The sequence below is a fragment of the Hydractinia symbiolongicarpus genome, chromosome 14 (genome assembly GCF_029227915.1).
Source record: "Hydractinia symbiolongicarpus strain clone_291-10 chromosome 14, HSymV2.1, whole genome shotgun sequence".
NCBI lineage: Eukaryota > Metazoa > Cnidaria > Hydrozoa > Anthoathecata > Hydractiniidae > Hydractinia > Hydractinia symbiolongicarpus.
The window spans coordinates 2,982,976-3,004,973 of record NC_079888.1 but is presented as its reverse complement, the minus strand read 5'-3'; the positions used below and the strand labels follow the sequence as shown (position 1 = coordinate 3,004,973).

The window sequence follows — 21,998 nt, the reverse complement described above, 5'->3', positions numbered from 1 at the left end:
AGGCTTGCCTTACCTCAAATAAAAGGTATATTTAAAAAAAATTAGCTAATCTCTTTAAAGATGTTTGCTAAAGTTTCTATTGGTTATTAGTGTTTGTGGAAAGATTGAAGTAGCTATCAATAAACGACATACAATCTGGTGAATCTATCATTTACAATCCAAATTCCTTGCCCAGAATTGTTATCTCTTTTATACTTTTCTTGATCCTTCCCAACATCTCTCAATTAAGACATAATTGTAAACAAGAATTCTAGTTAGTTTTCATCAATTCTAATAATTTAGGAATTTCGAACTTTATCAAGCTATACTTTATAAAGATAATTTTTAAATCCTTTTCAATAAAAAGGTTGAAAAATAGCTGCACTTAAATAATAACTTTCCCTTGATAGTTTTAACCACCAGTTAAGGTAATCTTGCTACCTTGTTCCAAAACCCCCCAAATCGTTTTGGTATAAAGAGAACACAGGCAGCACACTTAAACCAATTTTATGGACTTTTTAGGCCGTATAGGTATAAATTAGGCGTAAACTCCCCGCCATCTATTTTATTTGGCAGGGTGTAATATCTATGAGATAAAAACATAGCATAATCTACAGTGTGTAAAAAAAGCCATTAAGTTAGCAGATAATTTTTTGCTGACGTTAGCTGTTTTGTGTATCATCAGTTGTATCATCAGTCACTGTATTTTGATGAAAATACGATCACTTCTTTTTGAAATTAAATGAAAGTAAACATTCAATATTTTGCCCAACTGTTAAAATTTCCTGTTAGCTAAATAAACACTTAAAATAAGAACCTCCGCTTTTAGCACATAAGTGATCTGTCATGTTTTATTTATTCGATAAGAATCGGGAAAAACGGATTAAACAGGTAGCATAATTTGTTGACAATTTTTGAATTTAATATGTAAAATTAATGTTTGACTCTAAATTTTTTGAAAAATATAACAGTTACGAAAATATCAAAGAAAATAAAATACACAACAATTGACCAAGTAGTTAAGATAGAAAAAGATTTGACGTGGGCACACTTCACCTCCATCTCCCCTCCACCTCTACACGTCTGCCAATTAGGGTAAAGTACTTGAAGATTCAATATTTACAATCATTCCGAGTTCATATTTGCATATTAAGAACTTGAAGCATGTCTGTGAGCAAATTAAAAACCGGGGGGGTTTGTAATTGAAAACGTCATTATAATCAAAACAATGTTGTTTAGCCTTATTGACATTATCAACAGCTAATAGACTTTATTTATATCCAAAACCCGATTATATGGAGGTTTAATTCCAACTGAAGGAGAAGAGGAAAGGTCTACTCTAGCAGCGGTAATATGGTAAGTTACTTTTTGTTCTGTTTTTATTTCTCTTAAATTATTTACAAGAAAACCAAGGCTTTGAGTTAGCTATGCAAAAGAAACAAGCTAAGTGCCTTGCAAAATCGCATGCACTGAAATATTATTATTTTCGTGGCGTTTTGATTGGTCAATATTTTAAAGTTCGCGCGCAATTCTATAAAAGTTGAACAAAATGTGTTTACAATTTTATCAGAGAGAAGTAAAAGCTTAGTTTGAAAGAAAAATTGAAATTGACACATCGACACATCGGCAGTCAACAACAACAAACTTCTGACCAAATTAAAACAAACTCTACTGCAGAATGTTAATTCATACGCCCTATTCTGCTAATCCAAATATCTATATCAAATTCAATCACAAAAATTGAAAGTGTAGCTAAAGCAAGAAACAATTAATATGCTTGATTGGTTTAACTTTTGGATTATAGAGACAAGGCTAAGAATGAAAGCGGAAAAATTAATTTGGTTTCGCACATTGAAAATGGTTGTCGCCTCTATTGACTTACTTAAAAGATTGAACATAAATTAGTTTTTGGAAAATTTTCACTGCATGTTATTTCACAGTGGAAACAATGTTTAACTTCAAACTAAACTTCTTCTTAATTCATTCTTATTTATTTATTTCACGAAATAACTTGGACTTGACATTAAAATTTAATACAAAGTTAACGTTTCTTTCATAAAGCTAAATTAATTTAAGTTAGTTCGAACTAGTTAATTATTATCGAAATTTTGTTTGGTTAACATTCAAAGTAGATGAAGTAAAGTGGCTGATTCTTTACCAAAATGCAGTTTTCTCATATAAAAGCTTAAAAAGTGCTAGAAAATATTTCATTAGAGGAAAACCCAATTAAAATCAACCAATGATGACAAAGCCAGCGTGTCCACATTTTTTCCTCTTAGATAGTGGAGGTAATTATTATGTTTGTTCTGGTGAGTGAGACCATTTAAGCTTACATAACGAAAAAGAGATTTCCTAATAATGATCACTTGAACACAGAAAAGGCACAAATCAGTAGATCAGTATCGCACTAATCGCAAGCACGATCAGTATTTTCACTCCAGAAAATTCGTTTGCGAGCCGGCGTAATTTTTCCTACATTAAATATATCGTTTTCTTGGTGTTAAGGAAAATTATGATAGCTCTCCGGATTAAAATACAGACTGATGGCCATATAACTCTACAGATGTTTATTTTCAGGGTTAAAGTAAAAATATCAAAACACTGCCATAATTAACAAAAAAATATGCTCTCTATGCTATCTATACTATGTTTTAGTTTACTCTGAAGTATGTGCGATTTTTATTTAGTTTAATATTTTAACAGCGCAGAAATCGCATGACTGGTTTAACTTTTGGATTATAGAGACAAGGCTAAGAATGAAAGCGGAAAAATTAATTTGGTTTCGCACATTAAGAATGGTTGTCGCCTCTATTGACTTACTTAAAAGTGAAAACAAATATGATCAATAAGAACAAAAACCACATTCTAATTAGCTGATTAACTGATAATGCTCGAACCAAACTTATTTTCTTATTCACTTTATTCAACTGAAAATAAGAGCCTTATTGTCTACATAATCTCGTCAAGATTTAGGACGCTATCATAGATTTTGCAAATAGATAAAATGTGCTCCTTCCTCTAACACATTTAAAAGACTGTCTTAACAAGCTCTTATTAAATCATTGATAAGCAGAGAATAAAAAGTAATCATGCTTATTTTCTTATTCACTTTGTTCATTCGAAAATAACAGCGTTATTGTCTACATAATCTCTCCAAGACTTAGGACGCTGTTTAAAAAATAAAATTTAATAAGTTTTCAGTAAACACGGCAACGTTGCTACAATGTTGTAACAACCTTGCCCTGTCACGTTGCACTGTCGTCGCATAAACGTTGTGAATGAAAATTGCGACAACGTCGCACGACAACGTCATAAGAACGTTGGGTTATGACGTTCAAACGACGTCAGAATAACCATAAAGTATAGTTGCAGCAACGGTGTAACAACATCGCTGCAACGATGTTTGCCATTACGTCATAACAACGTTGCGTATATGACTTTTGAAGTTTTAGAGAAGTTTAATTCTATTTCTACCAGGAAGGTGCTCATTCGGCATTCCCCTGTACATTGTTATCTGTCATTTTTAAGTGTTTTCTCTTGTGTACTGAAATTATTTGACTTTTAATATATTTTTGTCTCATAAGTTTTAAAATAAAAAAAATAAAAAATATTGACTTATTGGTCCCTGTCATCATTTCGTCATCAATGGTCATGCGACATAATAAAACTGAGTGGTCAATATTTTCCTTTCTTCGTGTTATCATTACATGTACCTATTTATTATGTTAACTCTTCGAAACACAACATATAGCGAAAAACGGTTTTAATTTGACAGTTTTGCTCATTATTAAGTACTTTCGGTGTGTTAAATTAAAGTCTCTTTTTGACTATGCATATATGAGGGCCGCAGCAATGTCCGCCATTATGGATTTTTTAGATTTTATTCTTGAATTTGATAGAACATAAGTAGGACTTACAATTGACAAAGTTTTAGTATCGCAGCTTTTCTTATGAAGAAATTACAAGGGGGTGCCTTTTAAGCACTTTCCCGGTTCTATCAGGGACAAAAAGTCCTGGTAAGAAGACGAAAATTTTTGTAATAAAATAATTCTTAGTTGGACAATATACATTAAAATATTCTTTTACATGTTATCTGCTTAAATTAAGGTTTGCATTAATAAATTTGAAATCTCTACAGCTAGTCGATAAAGCCCGTGAAAAAATCCACTGAAGCAGGATAAAATTGAAAAATAAGCGTCATATGAATTTTGATGACGTCAGCAACCCATCTGCAAAAAAAATTAGAACCCTGTTTTTACGTTGCCTTTATTGTGTAGACCTTAAAGCGCTGATCAAGAAAATCTATGTAATCACGTGCTTTTGATGAATGGTTAATGAGATTTACGGGTTTAAAAAATTTGCTGACGTCAGCAAAGTCCCAAATAAAAGTACAGAAAATTATTTTTTCGAAATTTGTATACCCGTTGCCTGCATGTTATAGCTCTTGAAACGCTGATCAAGAAAATGTATAGGATCGTGTACTTTTAACCAATGGTTACGGAAATATTGTGGTTTAAAGGTTTTTAGGACGTCATAAACCCGTTCATTTCGAAGCGGATTTGGGGACCCAGGTTTGAAAAATTACCCAAATTGGTCCCTAGTTACCCACGCGGTGAAAAAACATTGACGTCACCACCTCGTTTCCAAGTTATTTGGCCTCTAAGTTTTAGGTGCACTGTAATGGCTTCATTAATTTAATATAGGATATTGACGTTAAAGTAGTGCTTTTGACGTCGCGTCGTAACGTCAGAAAATTTTACATATTAGACATAAGTTTTTCGGCGACATTGAAGGAAATAACAATATCCACTTTGCCTGTTACAAACAGACACAGTCTCTGTATTATTATAACAGACTAGTCGATAAGGCCCGTGGAAAAATCCACTTAGGCAGGATAACAGAGAAAAATAACCGTCATTTAAATTTTGATGACGTCAGCAGAGACATGTCAGAGCACAAAACTTTTTTTTTCAGAAATGTGTATGCCTCTTGCCTTCATCGTATAGATCTTGAAACGCTGATCAAGAAAATGTATAGGATCGTGTATTTTGGACAAACGGTTGCAGAGATATTAGGGTTTGAAGGTTTTTTGATGACGTCATCAACCCGTCCATTCCCGAAACGGATTCAGGGACCCAGGTTTGGGAAACTTACCCAAGTTGGTCAAAGGTGGTCCCTAGTTACCTACGCAGGAGATGACGTCAGTTATTTCCACCCGTTTCCAAGTTATTTAGCCTTAAATTTAAAAGTGCAATGCAATGGCTTCACTAATCTTAATATACTTTCCTTTGACGCCAATATTGCTTTAACGTCAAAGTTTGGTAATTTACAGAACAAATTTATAGACGATGTTTTATAGACTTTATCAAAGAAATTTTATGCACTTTGCAAAAGTCACAGACAGACAGAACTGGCGTATTATTATATAGACTAGTCGATAAGGCCCGTGGAAAAATCCACTTAGGCAGGATAACAGAGAAAAACAACCATCATTTAAATTTTGCAGACATCAGCAGAGACCTGTGAAAACCCAAAAAAATTTTTTCGGAAATATGTATACCTGTTGCCTTCATCGTATAGATCTTGAAATGCTGATCAAGAAAATGTATATAATCATGTATCTTTGACAAACAGTTGCAGAGATATCAAGGTTTAAAGGTTTTTTGATGACGTCATCAAACCGTCCATTCCGAAACGGATTCGGGGACCCAAGTTTGGAAAACTTACCCAAATTGGTCCCAGGTTGTCCCTAGTTACCCACGCGGTGAAAAAACATTGACGTCACCACCTCGTTTCCAAGTTATTTGGCCTCAAAGTTTTAAGTGCATTGTAATGGCTTCACTAATCTTAATTAACTTTCCTTTGACGTCAATACTATTTTATCGGTAAAGTTTGGTAAATTACAGAACAATTTTATAGGCGATGTTTTATAGAATTTGTTAAAGAAAATTTTGAAGAATGTAATCCACTTTGCAAAAGTGACAGACAGACACACGGAACTGGCGTATAATTATATAAGATATAATATTTTTATACATACAGTTGACCTAAGAAGTCGTAATCTTTAAAACCTCTTGTGCAAGCCCCTAAAGTGTTATTGCCTCGTTTATTCCAGTTGTTTAAATAAGGAATTACAGCGCGCATTTTTCATGATTATGATTTGTTAAATGAACATAAATGTTATCTGCATAAATTAGGTTTTATTAATAAATACAAATAAGAATAATCTATTTAATGTCAAAAATATTGACGTGTAGGAACAACAAAAAGAAAGTAAACCAAATCAATATTTTTTGGTTGTAAGATTTGTTTTAGTGCGAAACTGAAGTTTTGCCTGACTGAATTAATGTAATTGCCTATTAATAAACTTGCAAATAGAAGTTAAATTTATTCTGCACTTTTTTTGCATTTCGTCCAGTCCCACCATCCCGGTCTGGGGCGTACTTCAATACAGATGCCATTTCATTTTCTATTTCAGCTGCATTTGCCGCCTGTTTGTTCGCGAATTTGTGTTTCTGAGTTAGGAATAAAAATAAACACAAAAGCAAATGTAAGATCAACAAGCATAACGATCACAAAGAAAATATAAAATGAAACAAAAGTTTGTTGACGTAAAACAGACGAATCGTAGTTCGCATCTGCAATTTTTTGTCGAGATAAAATAAATTAAATAAGAGGCTGGTCAATATGAAAAGTTTATTCCTCCAACATTCTTCTTTAAAAGAAATCGTTTAAGCTCCTCATTTGTTCAACCTTGTTGATATTTTATCAGAACTAAAAAAGCGATCTTATAATATCAGTATGATCCAATAAAGTATTTTTGAATACCACAAATAACTACTGTTAGGCGCAGAAACAGATCATATTATATTGGCTTATAAAAATAAAAATATTTTTGTCGGTGTGCTAGGTTTGTTTTACTTGCTCTTCTTTAGTAGTTTTACCTGTCAGCTAGCTAATCAACTTTTTTTGGAAGACTTTCAGTCATATAATCCTACATTTGCTTCGCAAAAAAACTCATCCAATTCATTAAAAAAACAAGTTATTATTCTAACAACCACAAAGCTAACTTTGCAGTAATTAAAATTGATACAAAATAAAAACAAATAAGCACAGCACATACCAGGACAACCATCCAAAATACCGTAATGATCCGAACAAGCGCCCTTTTTTTGAATGGGCGCTTAATCGAGGGGGCGCTTAAAAAACGCTGGAATCTTAAAAAATGCTGGGCGCTTATAAATTTTTCCTAATTTTGTACAAATTAAAGACAACGGTAATCTTCAATTATTTTTTTTCTCCTGAAAAATAAAATAAGCAAAAGATGTAACAAAATGAAGTTTAGTTTTTCTAGGGTTTTCAATATAAGAAAGTAAAATTTTCAAATAAGCGCCCAGTTTCTCAAGGTATTTTTCGATTAAGCGCCCCCTAATTCCCAAAAATTGTTTTTTGATGGTAATGGGGAGAAAACTTATGCAGAGAATCCTTTTTTAGGAAATCAAGGTTCAAAATTTTGTCTGGCGTCTCAGCAACAACTAACGGAATGCATCATACTGTGCCAAAAACCTGTCCCCCTGCTACGGACTTGTGTTTTTCTTTTTTATTATTATTTTTATTATTATTATTCATATTTACACAGGTTGACTACGTCAGAATATATACATATCTGGTATCAATGCAGGACCTGTACAAAAATAAATGAAAGTAAAAGCTAAAAATACTATAAAAATTTTGGTTTCGAAGAGGCATAGTTAGTAAGTGTAGCACTCTTGGATAAAGACGAGTGATGAGTAAGCAAGTAGGCACGTATCAGGATAAGTCACTGTGAAGGAGAATGGCATAGTTGATCGTAAGTGTGAATGTGTGACTATATATATATTAAAATGTGTCAAAATAATCAAATAAATAAATAAAATTTTCAGACACTGAGTCAAAAAGAGGCATCAGAATTGTTAAAACACCAACTGAGGTGAAATGCTATGACAGACTACTAAGAAAGCACAAGTTCAGACATCATCATACACAATGATACTGTTTCAAAAGAGGCGTATGGTGCACAATTGCTCAATACACCGAACCTGGATGCACGAAATGAAAAATCCCCTGTGTCACATATGAATATATATTACCATTCGTGCTTAGAAATATACCGTTTAAAATTCACAAAAGATTTTTCATTCCGCACATCCAAGCCCAGTGCATTGAACAACCGTGCACCATAGTAGCTCGTAGTCTTTCGGCCAGCTTCTGTTCTAACTTTTGGTAATCTTATCTGCGACTTGTTACCTCTCGTGTTGATATTATGATTCACCAGCTCGTATTGAATATTGCTAACGTTATCAATTTTATGGAGAATCTTGAAAACATCTGTGACAGCTTTTCTTTTACGTTCGTTTTCAATAGAAATCGAATGTTCTCCAGTATTATGAATGATAGTGTTAGCACGATTATGAAGTCCTTCAAATTTCATTTTCCAAGAATTACTTTGGTTACAATATACAGGATAACAGTAGTGAAATATTGGTTTGATCAACGCGTTATATATGGAATTAGCTACCACAGGAGAAATCTGATGTCGTAATTTCTTCAATAAGTATATACGAGAGCAAATCTTCTTATACACCTTGCTGTAGTGTTCGTTCAGGTTCAGATGAGAATCTAACGTTATACCAAGATATTCGTAAGTAGCAGACTGGCTGATGGTAGTAGATAAAATTTCAACATTACAATCATCCACATTTGACAATCTATTTCCATACATAACAAATTCCGTTTTTCCTTTTTTCATGTTGAGAATAAGACAATTATCTCTAATCCAGGATTGTACAACATCAGCTTCTTTGTTAATAACGGATACAATGTGACGTTCGTTTTTATGAGAGTAGTACAACACTGTGTCATCAGCGTATTTCAAAATAGAGCAGTTCTTTAATCGAAAATGCAAATCATTCAGAAGAATGATGAACAAAAGAGGGCCAAGAATGGATCCCTGTGGAACACCATGAGTGATACTCTCCGTTCTAGAACTGGTACCTTCAAAATTTACTAATTGGGATCTATTGAATAAATAGTCACTTATCCATGATAGCTCATTCTCTGTTATACCGTAGTATGGTAATTTGTGAAGTAAACATGAATGGTGTACGGTGTCAAATGCTTTAGAAAAGTCCATATAAAGTACTCCAGTCTTGTTTCCTTTGTCCATGTTATTACGTATATGGTTGACTAGGTTGGTAACAGCATGCTGTGTGGATCTTTTCTTACGGAAGCCATATTGATAAGGACTGAAGAGGCCGTTCGATTCAAAGTACTGTGATAGTTGATCAGAGGCAATTTTTTCAACTACTTTCGATATCACGTTGAGGACGGATATTGGACGATAATTTGAGAACAAATGTTTTGCTTCTGACTTGTATATAGGTGTTACTTTGGCAGTCTTTTCGATCGTTGGAAAAATGCCAGATTTGAAACTGTGATTAATCAAAAATGATAGCGGTGCTGCTAGTTCCTCAGCTGATCTCCATAAATATAATTTTTTGTAAGTAATTTCCACAACCACTATACAACGTTGCAGCAACGTTAGATTTTTGTCATGATATTACGTTGCAATCGCTACCAAACATTTTAAAACACAACTCAGGTTACAATAACAACAATTGCTTACGGACTTTCTGTCTATATTTCTTAATAGTACCACAATTTCTCTAGCCAAAGGGGATTGACTTCGCCTATTTTTCCGGAAGAAACAGTATATATAGGTATAAAATTCCATGTCAGTCAGCCAATCTTAATATTACTTTCTGAGTAGTATCCTCAACTTACAGGGAAAGGTGGGCGGGTCGTCTAGCCGTACGAATAGAATTGACTTGTGAGTGAAAATGGGTGGGAAAGTTCTATTAAAGCATGCGCTATCAAGCGCATGCGTGTCTTGCTCAAATACTACGAAAATAAATTACAATATATTTAGTATCCATAATGGCTTCGATGAGAACTTATGTACCGTTCTTATAAGTTAATTTTATTTTTCCCAGATTATTTTTGCCACATTGTGGAAGGCCTTATCCTGATAGTCTTTCAAAACTAAGATCCGCGATAAACTGTATTAAGGTGGTGTAATATACAGGGCATTTAGCCTATTTTTAAACTGGGTCGTAGGATATCAAAAAATTTGTCGGCTAAGGCTTAACCGACATCGCCCAAAATAGCCTTCAACAATTAACTATTGCTTTCATTTAAATCAACAACACAGTTACTGCATGACATTACCAGTGGAGATAACATTGGCCGAGAAGTTTTTTTTGTGTTCTTGTAAAAGTTAAAAAAAGTTATTAGTGGCAACAGGTAAGCTCTTAGTATGGTAGGAAGTAATGCCAACAAGAGACTAAACGTACGCAACTTCACTGCTATAATAAAAACACAGCCTGTAAATATGGCGGCATAGAAAAATTCTTTCTTTTTCTTTTTAAGCTGGATTAGTAGATGAAAATAATACGAAAGGAAGGGAAAAAGATAGTAACAATTGAAGTTTATTTATACCAAACTTAGCTAGCTAAAATTTGGTCATATCGTAATGATCGTTTGTTGTTCAGATAACATTTTAATTGCTTTGTTTACAATTTGTGTAAACTAATGATTTAATTCAAGAAAAAAGAATAGATTATAAAAAACTTTAGAAGGGGGAAATCTAGTGTTTTTGAGAAAGCTTGAATTTTAATAATACCTTAACCATATTCATGCAGAGGCAGGTAAAATCAACCCACTGCACCTACAAGCTCAAAAAGACGTATGATAAAAAATTAGGCTGAACTGAAATTTGGCGAGCTTTTTATTGACAGAGTAGCTTTCCGTGATATAAGAAAATAAGAAACTTAGTTGCACCAATCAAGCATGGCATATATTTTTATGTAGACCCTATCTTAAAATATCAATTATTAGAATTGTTTACACATGAATCTTTGTCAAAATTGATATACCTTATCGGGGAAAAAAAGTCGTGGAAAAGTGACTTAATTTTTTTGCAACTGACTTAATTTTTTTTCCGACCAAAATTTCCCCCGACTAGTACTTTTACCTGATCTCTTTTATACCTGACTAAGAATTTACTCCGACTTTTTTCTTTTATCCTAAACTTTTTTCTTATTGTTACAAAAAAGGATCAGGGACATAAAAAACATAATGGAAGCAAAAAGAAACAACATTTTGTGTTTTAACAAACACGAAACAATCATACAACTATAAAAGACGAGGCAGAAATGACAGTGACACAGATGCTGAGTTTACAATTAATGCAAAACACGACATAATTGTTTTAAAAAATTGTTTTAAAAGTTGAACTGGATTCTACTTTGCTCAGAACAGAATAGACAAGAACATTTTCTGTTCGTGTTATGTAAACATTTTAAGCATGCATACTCAGAAATTTTTCTGTTCATTTCCATTCTATTCCACAGAAAATTTTCTCGAACTGAAAAATAGCGTTTAGCTAACATCCCTCAAATTAACGAGGTATTTTAAACAAGAGTGGAACTTGCTTATTTTGCAAAAAATCAGTTCTCGAAAAATTCAAAAGTATATTAAAAATTAGTTCTGGCAAAAAATAATTCTTCAAAATATCCCTTATGGTTCTGCTATGTGTAAGGGAAGCTTTTATTATATCTGAAGCTGTCTACATATATCCAGAAATTAGTCTACCCTTCTCTTCATTTCCTTGTTTTTTTATAGGATTCAAAAGGCCACAGAAATTAAAATTTTTTCCATAGAGTGGATTTGAAATCTAACAATGAACTATCTATCTAGGTTCAACAAAGAACATCTTTATTCAGGGAAGCTAGCTAAACTATATTAAAGTATTATATAACCTGCTAATGAGACAGCTTTTTTGGAGTTATAAAGATGTTATTAAGATAATTTTTTTGTATTGTTTAGTCGTAAGACAATACAATATGATAATACGTTTTCTGTTGCTGAGACATAAAATTCTGCCCGCTAAAGTTCCGCCATTGTTAGTCACATAATTTAACGTAACTCAATGATACCAGGGTATTTTTCGTCGTCTTCTCTCATATCAACAAGACAAAACAACCTCGGAAGGAGGGTGTAAATTTCAACAAAACTTTGTTTCATGTTTCATCAAGTAGAATTCTTCGGCATGTTGACACGTCATTATTTCGTTTTTCAATTTTTTTCGGATTTTACCTGAAAATCAGAAAAAACCGGATTTCCGAGCACTTTTTGGGGATCTTTCCATGCGAACTATGTAAAACCCGAAAAAATATTTTTAACTTTTATTTAGCTTTCGGAAACTTCAAACCGGTGTAGCAGAAAATAAGTACTCCCTGAAAAAAAGTACTCCCGGAGTACTTATTTCCCGGAAATAAATACTCCCGGAGTACTTTTATCCTGGGAAAAAAGTACTCCCTCTAGGAAATAAGTACTCCCCCGATTAAAGCTACGGAGTACTTTTTTCCTAGGAAAAAAGCACTCCCAGAAGAAGACTCTCCATTGCATGTGTATGAAAAAATTCGAATGTTTATGTTATTCAAGCTTCTTAATTTTAATCAACATGTCGACGAATAAGCATGTGAAATTGCCAGATATTGAGAATTATATTAGAAATGGGCAGTACCCTGCTCATATAAAAAAAAAGGAGACAAAAGTAACTTTAGGAAATCGAGTAAAAACTTTTCAATTGTTGATGGTCATCTGACGTTTAAAGGGACCAGAAGAGTTATTTTTGAAAATCAAAGAAAGAATGCCATCATTCACGACATACACGAGGGCATCAATGAAACTGTCGAGTCAGTGGCAATGAGTGGTCATAGAGGACGCGACTCGACCTACCAAAAAGTATCCGAGAGATTTTATTGGCATGGTATGGTCGATGATGTTAAAAACTATATTCGAACTTGTCAAAAATGCCAAAAACAAGGGAAAATAGTCAAGAAAATTTTTCTCTTTTTTCATTCTTTCATTTCCCATAATGATTTTGCCATCAATTAAATACTTTCGTCACAAACAAGTTTATGGCAAAAAAAAACAAGACGACTGAAAAGTCGAAAATATCGCTAGAAATTAATAATGACGGCTTATATTCGATCAAAAGTTATCGCGAATTGTTCTCCCAGTACCAAAAATTCCCCAAATCGTGACGTCATCAAAAAAATTTCGAAATATTTTTACATCACGTGTTAGCTTTCATAACAAAGATCCTTTGTGCAAAATTTCATGCAAATCGGTTCATCCAATCAAAAGTTATCGCGAATTGTTCTCCCAGTACCAAAAATTCCCCAAATCGCGACGTCATCAAAAAAATTTCAAAATATTTTTACATCACGTATCACGTTTCATAACAATTCATAATTATTGTCAAAACTATATTCAAGGCTCAGTTTACCCTCGTACTTAGGGATCGTTGACATATGACGGCAGCCTTCATAGGGGAGGGGGGTCTAAAAGTCTGACAAAATCTGACTTAAGAGGGGGAATCCATTTTCGCGGTCAAAAAATAAAATCAGAAAAATTGCATTTTGCGTGAGCTAATTTTCCTGGTTTTGACCTATTGGGGACGAGTTTCTTTTATTTTCCTAGGGGTTTGTGAAGAATTTTCAAGAACTTTTCGAAATAATATACTTCGCTGGTTCAAATCTTGGCAAAGAAAACCCGCAAATAAGCGAAAATTAATTCCCTCAATTTCTATTTCATGTCTTAAGCGTGCTTATTTCCTAGGAAATTTATACTCCCGGAAGTACTTATTTCCCGAAGGAGTCTTTATTTCCTAGGATAAGAGTACTCCCGGGAGTATCAATTTCCTGGGAAATATATACTTGGGAGTACCTTTTTCCCGGAAATAAATACTGGGGAGTACTTTTTTAGGGGACTACTTATTTTCCGCGACACCGGATGTAAAACCTCGCTGTAGAACTAAAGTAATTTGATTTTAGGCAGATAGTGGTATTTTGAACAAATTTTAAGCTTTTGATGACGGCACAGAAAAGTGCTGACATAAGAAAAAATTTATTGCCGCCATTTTGCTTCTTCATGACGTACCATAAGTGTGCCAAGTTTAGTTCAATTTGCACAAGCCTGTCTAAAGTTTCCGGTTTTAATATGTTCGAACACCCCCGGATCTAATAGGGTATATAATTCTACTTGCAGTGTTATAAATACACTAAAAACGGTTCTAATACTTTTTCTTAACAACCCTAATTCAAAAGCGGGGCTGGAGTCATTAGGTACCCGGGTACATTTGCGGGGCCGGAACAATTACAATTTCGATACATACCTATGTTTCCCATGATTTCTCGAACAATTGAAAACAACAGAAGATATGGAAGATTACCAGCGTACGAGATTTGAGCTGCGCACATGACCGGCTGAAAATGAGCGCCCTAAGGCAGTCAATAATTTTTTGTTTAATTTTCGCCTGTTCAGGGAAGGAAAGTGTATTTAAAAAAAGGTAGGTGAGACTACAATATGAACAAAAGACAAATGCTTTGTTTCTAAAAAGCAAATACAAAATTTCCTTCTGTTTATATTTACTGTACTTATTGTAGGACGAAGGACAAGCCCTTGTTGGTAACGACAAACCAACAACACGAGAAAGAACGATATATCGTGTGGCTATCGTGCTTCTTGTATTGTTAAGTATCGCTTTAATTATCGCTTTAATCGTTATACACGCTAAAGAGCACAACAATGACGCTGAACACGAATCACATTTGCACAGGTTTTTCCACATATCTGACACTCATCTCGACTTGTTCTACGATCCAACAATTGCAGTGAAAAATGGTTTTTGTCGATCGATTTCGCTTAAAGGAGGTTCACCAAATCCTAAAGCAGAATCTGTGGCGAAGTACGGTCGCGATAAATGTGATCTTCCTCGGATAACAATCGAAGAGGCGGCAACAAGAATGAAGAAGGTATACAATGACATGGACGATAAAGCGGAGTTTGTGTTAATGACAGGTAACATTTTAGAAATTTCAGCCCCAAACTAAACTTGATTTTAGTACCGGGTGTTTAAAATATTCAAGTACATGTGCAATCGTTTGGCTTAAAGATACGAAATTTTGTTCTAATAGTCTTTTAAAACCAATCTTGCCATTCTATCTCTGCAGAATGTTAACTTGTTCATATCACAGCAAACAAAAAACAATAAGAAGCGGTACTCCCACATGTAGTTTAAATTCAAGGTTAGTGAAATGGTTTTTTTCTTATTTCAGGTGATCAGTCTGGGCATGATTACTCAGAATTTATAACTCCTGACACAACAACAAACACCATTATGCAGTCACTAGGCAACAGCTCAAGCATTATTGGTAACGCGATCACGGATATCCCAGTATACTTTGCGTTTGGTAAGTTACTGGTACATGTTTATTAGGTGTTGGATGTAGCGCCACCTATTACTTCAAACTAGGAAAATTTTGCGGAATGTCTGCGATTGAGAGGCCTAAAATTAAAAATTTGTTCGGAACAGTTTTTTGCGATGGAAAAATACAAAACTTATGCTTGCGATTGACATGGTTTTGAAGACAGATAAGTACTTTGTACAGAAAATGTAATTTTGAATATATTATAATTCTAAACAATATAAGTGTAATTTTGCTGAACTTCGTTTTCCAAATAAAAGCAAAAATCGAAAGAACAAGTCCCGCAGTGATATCTACCCGTAAGAATTTCCTACCTTTTTCGTGCCACTTAAAGGGCACCACCAGGGCACCTAGATTTAAAAAAAAACAGGATGTAGAAGTTAGAATTGCATATTGCGGATTGCGCATGTTTCTATTTCTTTGTATATAGTATTGTGGTTGGTTATATTTGGTCACGTGCTTATATTCTGTATATTAACGCTACCTCGTGTATATTTTTTTCTCTTGCAAATAGCCTTACGAGAAGGAAGTAGACTTGTGTCTTCTATTCTTGTTTTTACACAGGAATTATCCCTTATTAGACATTTGGAAAATGGGTACTGCCTAACATCTTTTTGTGGCTAAGGAAAATGTTTTGCTACCAGTTCTATCCTCAGTGTTGGTTGTACGTTCTTAAATTTTATCTTAAAAACATTTTCAACAACACTTCTATAATACCGTATACGTCTGTCTGTCTGTCTGTCTGTCTGTCTGTCACGCAAAATGGTAGCTTAGCTGCGCAATAGCGAGAAGCACGAAATGCGGTATAAAAAGGACGGGCGAATCCGTGGATTTTCCACGGGCTAACGACTAGTTTTGCATAAATACCCACCATGATAACATACTTAACTGTGGAACACAGTTTGTGAATTCGCCGGTGTTTTATCCTTGGGACAATTTTCGAAATAACGGTTGAGTTTAAAGGTCAGGCGCCATACGCTGAAATAATGAAATAAATGGCTGCGTGATATTTTATAACACGATTTTTCATTTATCAAAGCGATGCTTATAGCATATTCTTTTAGCCACGTCATTTTTTTAGTCGTTACGAGATTTCTCGACAAAATTGACAAATTTACTCGTGGTGACGAAATATTTTTCCGCCTATACGAACGTTTCTACTGAAAATTAATTTAACAGACGAATCAGTGTTTGTTTCGAGATATGATAGGGTACAAATATTTTTAGCTAGTAATTTTGTTTGCCGACTAAATCTTTATCGATAAGTTATCCCATTCCATTTGTTTAGGAAACAATGACGAGCCAAATCACAACCTTCCCGTGACAGAAAATGTAGCAGCCTTTTATTCCAAAATAAGAATGATGTGGGAACCACTGATCACGCGCGGAAATACTGATGCAAAGTTCGTGGAAACGTTTCGCGCCTCGTTTGATCAAGGTGGATATTATTCTGTCAATATTAACAGTAAGTTTGACGAAACAATGCATTTTCTTTGTTTTGTTTTTGTTTATATCTTTGTGTTTGTTTATATTCCTCCGAAATTAATTTCACTGTTGACGCATAATGGATATCACGGATATTCAAAAATTAAAATTTACTAAAAATAAAAAAACTTTAAGAATTAAAAATTCTTCTCAAAAGCTACCTTCTGCGAAAAAAACAGGTTGAGCTCATATATAAGACTTTAAAAAGTTGTCTAGAAATCACTTTTTGAAGAATCTTTATTAATTCCCAAAATGTGTGTTAATGATTTCACTAATTATGCAAAATTATGACGTCATTAACTAGCTCCAAAATGTGTAATTATAGTGCTGAACATTGAAATGTATGTAGCTACAATGTTCAAAACGCCAACCTGAATGAGCAGAAAAATTTGACTACAATCCCACTAGAAACCAGATAGCTATACGCAATGTGATAGCTATACGCAATGTGATAGCTATACGCAATGTGATAGCTATACGCAATGTGATAGCTATACGCAATGTGATAGTTATACGTAAAATACTTCTATACAAGTACATTAATTCTACTAGCCCGTCACTATCAGAGGTCCGATCGAGTTAACCATGGGCCATGACTACTTAACACCTACGTTTATTTAATTGTGTAAAAAATTTCTATTTGATGTACCGTTTTATTTTATTGAGCGCCATTTTGAAAGAAAAATTTTCGAAATGTTAAATTAATATCTTTAATATACAATGGCATATTTGTGCCACCGTAACTTATATTAACTTTAAACTGGTCGGGTTATAAGTTACAACTAAATTTATGAGTTATAACCCTGTTAAATCTTAACATAAGTTAATGGCACAAACATGTCATCGTATAAGTATCAAAGGATCCACGAATAGTATTCTTTGACCAATCTATTCTTCTGTATTAAATTTCAGATGGTAAAACTGTTTTAATTATCCTGCATACAATGTATTGGTCTTACAAAGCAATTCGACAAGATGCTAAAGTAACAAAGATAGGTGATGAGCAAATGAACTGGTTCATTCAGCAACTTAAAACAGCAAAAGAAGATGGAAAGAAAGTTATTGTTGCTGGTCACATCCCACCAGGGTTAGTTCATAAGTAATTGATATTTCAGTACAACAATTCTACACATTGAATTCCAGTGTTTCAAAGATGATGATCTTGATGGATTGAGTGAGACTTAAACCCATGACCTCTCGCGATTCATCTACTTACTGCTGTACACAAAACTAGGAAACTAACTCCTTTCCACATACCATAAGGGGAAGGCGATAGCCTACTTTTCACATACCTTCTACTAACACATACTAACGAGATGTCGCGATGTACAACCAGAGCTCATGTATCAACCTGCCAATAAAATATTTCGGACTTGTTAAGTGCTTGTACCCGCTAGAGGCACAAGCCCAACGGATCCCAGTTACGGGCCTAAATCCCCCTTAGCTTTTGATATGGGAACAATGGTGTATATGTGAGATAGATCAGTATAAGTACCTATCAGCTTCCCAAGTGCTGCAAAGATGATGGATCGAACTTGAAGGTAGATAAAACGTGGAGTGCAAATCATCTCTATAATAATAACGTATTTTGTCTGTCTCTCCGCACGAGACGCGTTGTGCAACGGGTACTCGAAAGAGTGTGTAATTTAAAGACGGACGGCCCGTGGATTTTTCCACGGGTAACAACTAGTTTTTATTGATATATCTTCCATGCGTACCGTAGTTCCGAAAATTATTATTTTTTTGCATTTAAATATGGCCACGTTTTAGTTCCAGGTGTTAAGAATTTGTGATAAAGTAAATAAATATTGTAAATATTGATTTTTGCTTGTTTAGTGTTGACAAATTTGTTACAAAACCAGCGTTTATTAGTAACTACTCAAGTATTTATATGAAGCAAACTACACAAGATTATAAAGATATTATTACAGGTATTTATGTTCACTGCCATTTGTAACGCGAAGTCGAACCATGTAAAAATAATAATTAAAAGATTACTGTATCGCAATTTCACTAACAAAGATATTTGTTTTAGCTCAACTGTATGGTCACACTCACTCTGATCAATGGTACATACAAACTGTTACAGATACATTCCCGAAAACAGAAGGTGCCTCAAGCTTCATGTTGACGATGCCTGGTCTCACACCTGTGTACTCCGAGAATCCTTCTTTTCGCTTAATTGAGTATGACAGTAAGAAGCAACGACTTATGAATTTCAAGCAATTTTACATGGACTTATCTCTTTCCAACGGTAATTATTTTTTATTCTCAAGCTTTAGCTGTCTCGTAGTTTGCGAATTTGACTTGCATTCTACAACTGTGGCATACGCTCAGGCTCATTCCCAGGGCATTTTGTCTTTTTCATGAATTTGATAGCTTTATTCACCTCATTCCGATGTAAACGCTCAGATAATTTGGACATTCAATCTTTTTCTTTACCATTTAACATTTGTTACAATATTGAAAGTGGTAATGTATACTAGTGCAGTTTAAAACACGTGGGTAGGCGACCGCCAGCGGGCTGTACACGTAATTCTGAATGTATCCATTTATCTTATACGAAGGTTTCCTCCGCGAAACTGCGCAAGAATTGTCTACCTGATAAGTGTCAGCTTCGCAGTTACAAATTTTCGTAATGAAAGCCCTATTTTACATTTCGCGACCAAGCGTACGCGTGATTCATGAACATAATGCTTCTTTTTATGGAGTTGAATACCTCCTTCATTCTTCGCCACTCATTTCAAAAAGGTAGAAGTTTACAGCGAGTCGACATTTCAGTCCCTTCACCGCTGGTGGGACTGCCTTCAGGCGGTCGATAATTGTTACAATATTGAATGATGTAATAATGCTGCATAATGATAACCTTTGCTAACCAAAGCAAACCTTATTTTAGCTTTGGAAAAGCCTATTTGGGATGTGGATTATAACTTAAGTGAAGAATACAACATAAAAAACGGCCTCACAGCTTCAGTAGTTGAAAGTGTGTTACGCAAGCTGTTGGATCCTGAAGATCACGGCGTCACCGTGTCGAATTATTTCCGGCACTATCGGTCACGTTTCGACGGCGATATGAAGCTACGTTATATGGAGTATTGTGGTGGAATTTACCAAACTGAAGCTTCGTTTAAAGAATGTATGAAGTATTATAATAATGGACTATTTTAAGAAGTTTTATTGCTGCTAAGACATCCTTTAAAACTAATTTTCTTTTCTTTTTTTATTATGGTTTGAGAGTCAATTAGCTTCTTATTAGCAACACCCTGGTTGCATGAGGTTGACAGAGACCAATCAGGATGCGAATTGTACATTGATCTCGTAAAGAGACCAACAGGGTAAAAAAATCTATTTTAAAAACGAGAGCTCTACAAATATTGCTGACAATGGAGTTACCTAATCAAGTCATTGATGTATTGTAAAGTTTAATTTGCAGATTTATTTCCGGTGAGTAAGCAAATGTGATATACATTGTCGATTTTGTTGGTTCGACGCAACAAATTCGAGAAGTGGGCAAAATGTATGCTATGTAATTAAGTTTGTTTAGAAAACCATGAAAATAGGTTTTTAAGATTTTGGTATAAAAAAGATAAAATTTCAGTAAAGCTTGGTTCTCACTATAGGCTAACGATGCTAACCATAATGTGCATAATGTCTTAGCCGACATAAATTTTTGAGTTGCGGGTACCTGATGTATTCGTTTCGTGCTTACACTACATCGCTAAGTCTTTTATAGCCAAATCTAATGCGAGAAAGAACGAAAAAGAAAGATAAAAAGTCTTGAAGGAAACGACTTTGGTCAGAAAGACAGGAAAAATAGTTCACTCTGAACGCCAACTTCAAATCCACAAATATATTTCAAATCCACAAAGAAATTTCAAATCAGTAACATGATTTTTTTAAAAATCCAAACAATAAATTCAAATCCACAAATATATTTCAAATTCGAAAATATATTTCAGATCCACATATATAATTCAAATCCGTAAACATATTTCAAATCCACAAATTAATTCGATCAACCGTAACTTCACTCGATTTGTTAACCGTGTGCAGTTTTGTTGGTTCTTCTTGTGGCTGCAAGTGCATGCTTTTGTTTTCGTTGTGAAAGATAATTCTACCTACTGGAGTTGTTCTGTTCAAATTGTGGAATGAAAAGACGTGCAATAAAAGTTATAACTGCAATACACAACAAAAGCTTTACATGTTCTTAATGACTGCGACAAAGAATTAGTTGAATATTTCAACCATGTCATTGGACAGCTAGGCTACACTATGCCTCCTCGTGATTGGTTAGAAGCAAGACCAAATATACGTTAATATCATTTCTGCGGGAATATAGTCTCGTTTTGTTATATACATACTTCTTTTGTAAGCTGTGGTAAATACATTAAAAATGATCTAACGTTCTTATACTTAAAACACTGATCTTCCTGCGCTTCATTTACTGAGAATGGAAATCTTTTATTACATATGGGACACCAACCATATTTCACACTGCCAGCACCACTACCGCTGGCTTGTTCCTCATGTGTAGGATCAGCACTATATTCATTTAAGAGTATATCAAGGTTGGAGTTTTTATTGTCCTCATTTTCGCTCAAAGTATCATCCAAAGTAATATTATTTGGACTTTTTAAGGCATCAAGAAGTTTCCGAGTTGTTGCAGATTGTAAATTGTATCCTTAGCATAAATAAAGGTCTAGTTTTGAAAATGGCTTACGTAGCTCCTTTTGTATTTGTCAACAGTAAAAGCTGTTTTTGTCCCAGGTATCATTTCGACCACCTTTTGCTTAGGGTATAGCAAGACATATTCTTCTAGACCACAGAATAATTTCCTGCATTCTTCATTATTTCCTTTCCACAATACGAGCAGAAATGATGGCTATAAAATCCGATTTTCTCCCCGCATGACGAACAAAAACGGTCTGCTATGTTTGTTTGAAATCATGTCGCGCACACGTAACTTTTTTTAAGGGCCTTAGATCCAGGGGCAGGGTCATGGGAAAATTGGATTTTTAAAATATATTTGTGAATTTGAAATAATTTTGCGTATTTGAAAAACATTTGTGGATTTGAAATATATTTTTGGATTTGAAATTCGGATTTGAAGTATATTTGTGGATTTGAAACATATTTGTGGATTGACCCTTCTCGGCTTCC

General features: G+C 34.2%; 1 protein-coding gene across 2 annotated transcripts; it reads left to right on the top strand.

Moving 5' to 3' along the window:
- Positions 1-624: 624 nt before the first annotated feature.
- LOC130625642 (acid sphingomyelinase-like phosphodiesterase 3b) lies at positions 625-20,440 on the top strand. Of its 2 annotated transcripts, none has more exons than XM_057440743.1 (8): positions 625-1,335; positions 14,532-14,946; positions 15,204-15,338; positions 16,642-16,791; positions 17,751-17,925; positions 18,675-18,769; positions 18,874-19,092; positions 19,735-20,440. In XM_057440743.1, the coding sequence occupies exons 1-8, from the start codon at positions 1,333-1,335 to the stop codon at positions 20,004-20,006; spliced, it is 1,464 nt and encodes a 487-aa protein (XP_057296726.1). In that variant the 5' UTR covers positions 625-1,332; the 3' UTR covers positions 20,007-20,440. The 2 variants fall into 2 exon arrangements, with proteins under 2 accessions (XP_057296726.1, XP_057296725.1); XM_057440742.1 differs by having other exon boundaries at positions 629-1,335; positions 16,642-16,818.
- Positions 20,441-21,998: the final 1,558 nt, after the last annotated feature.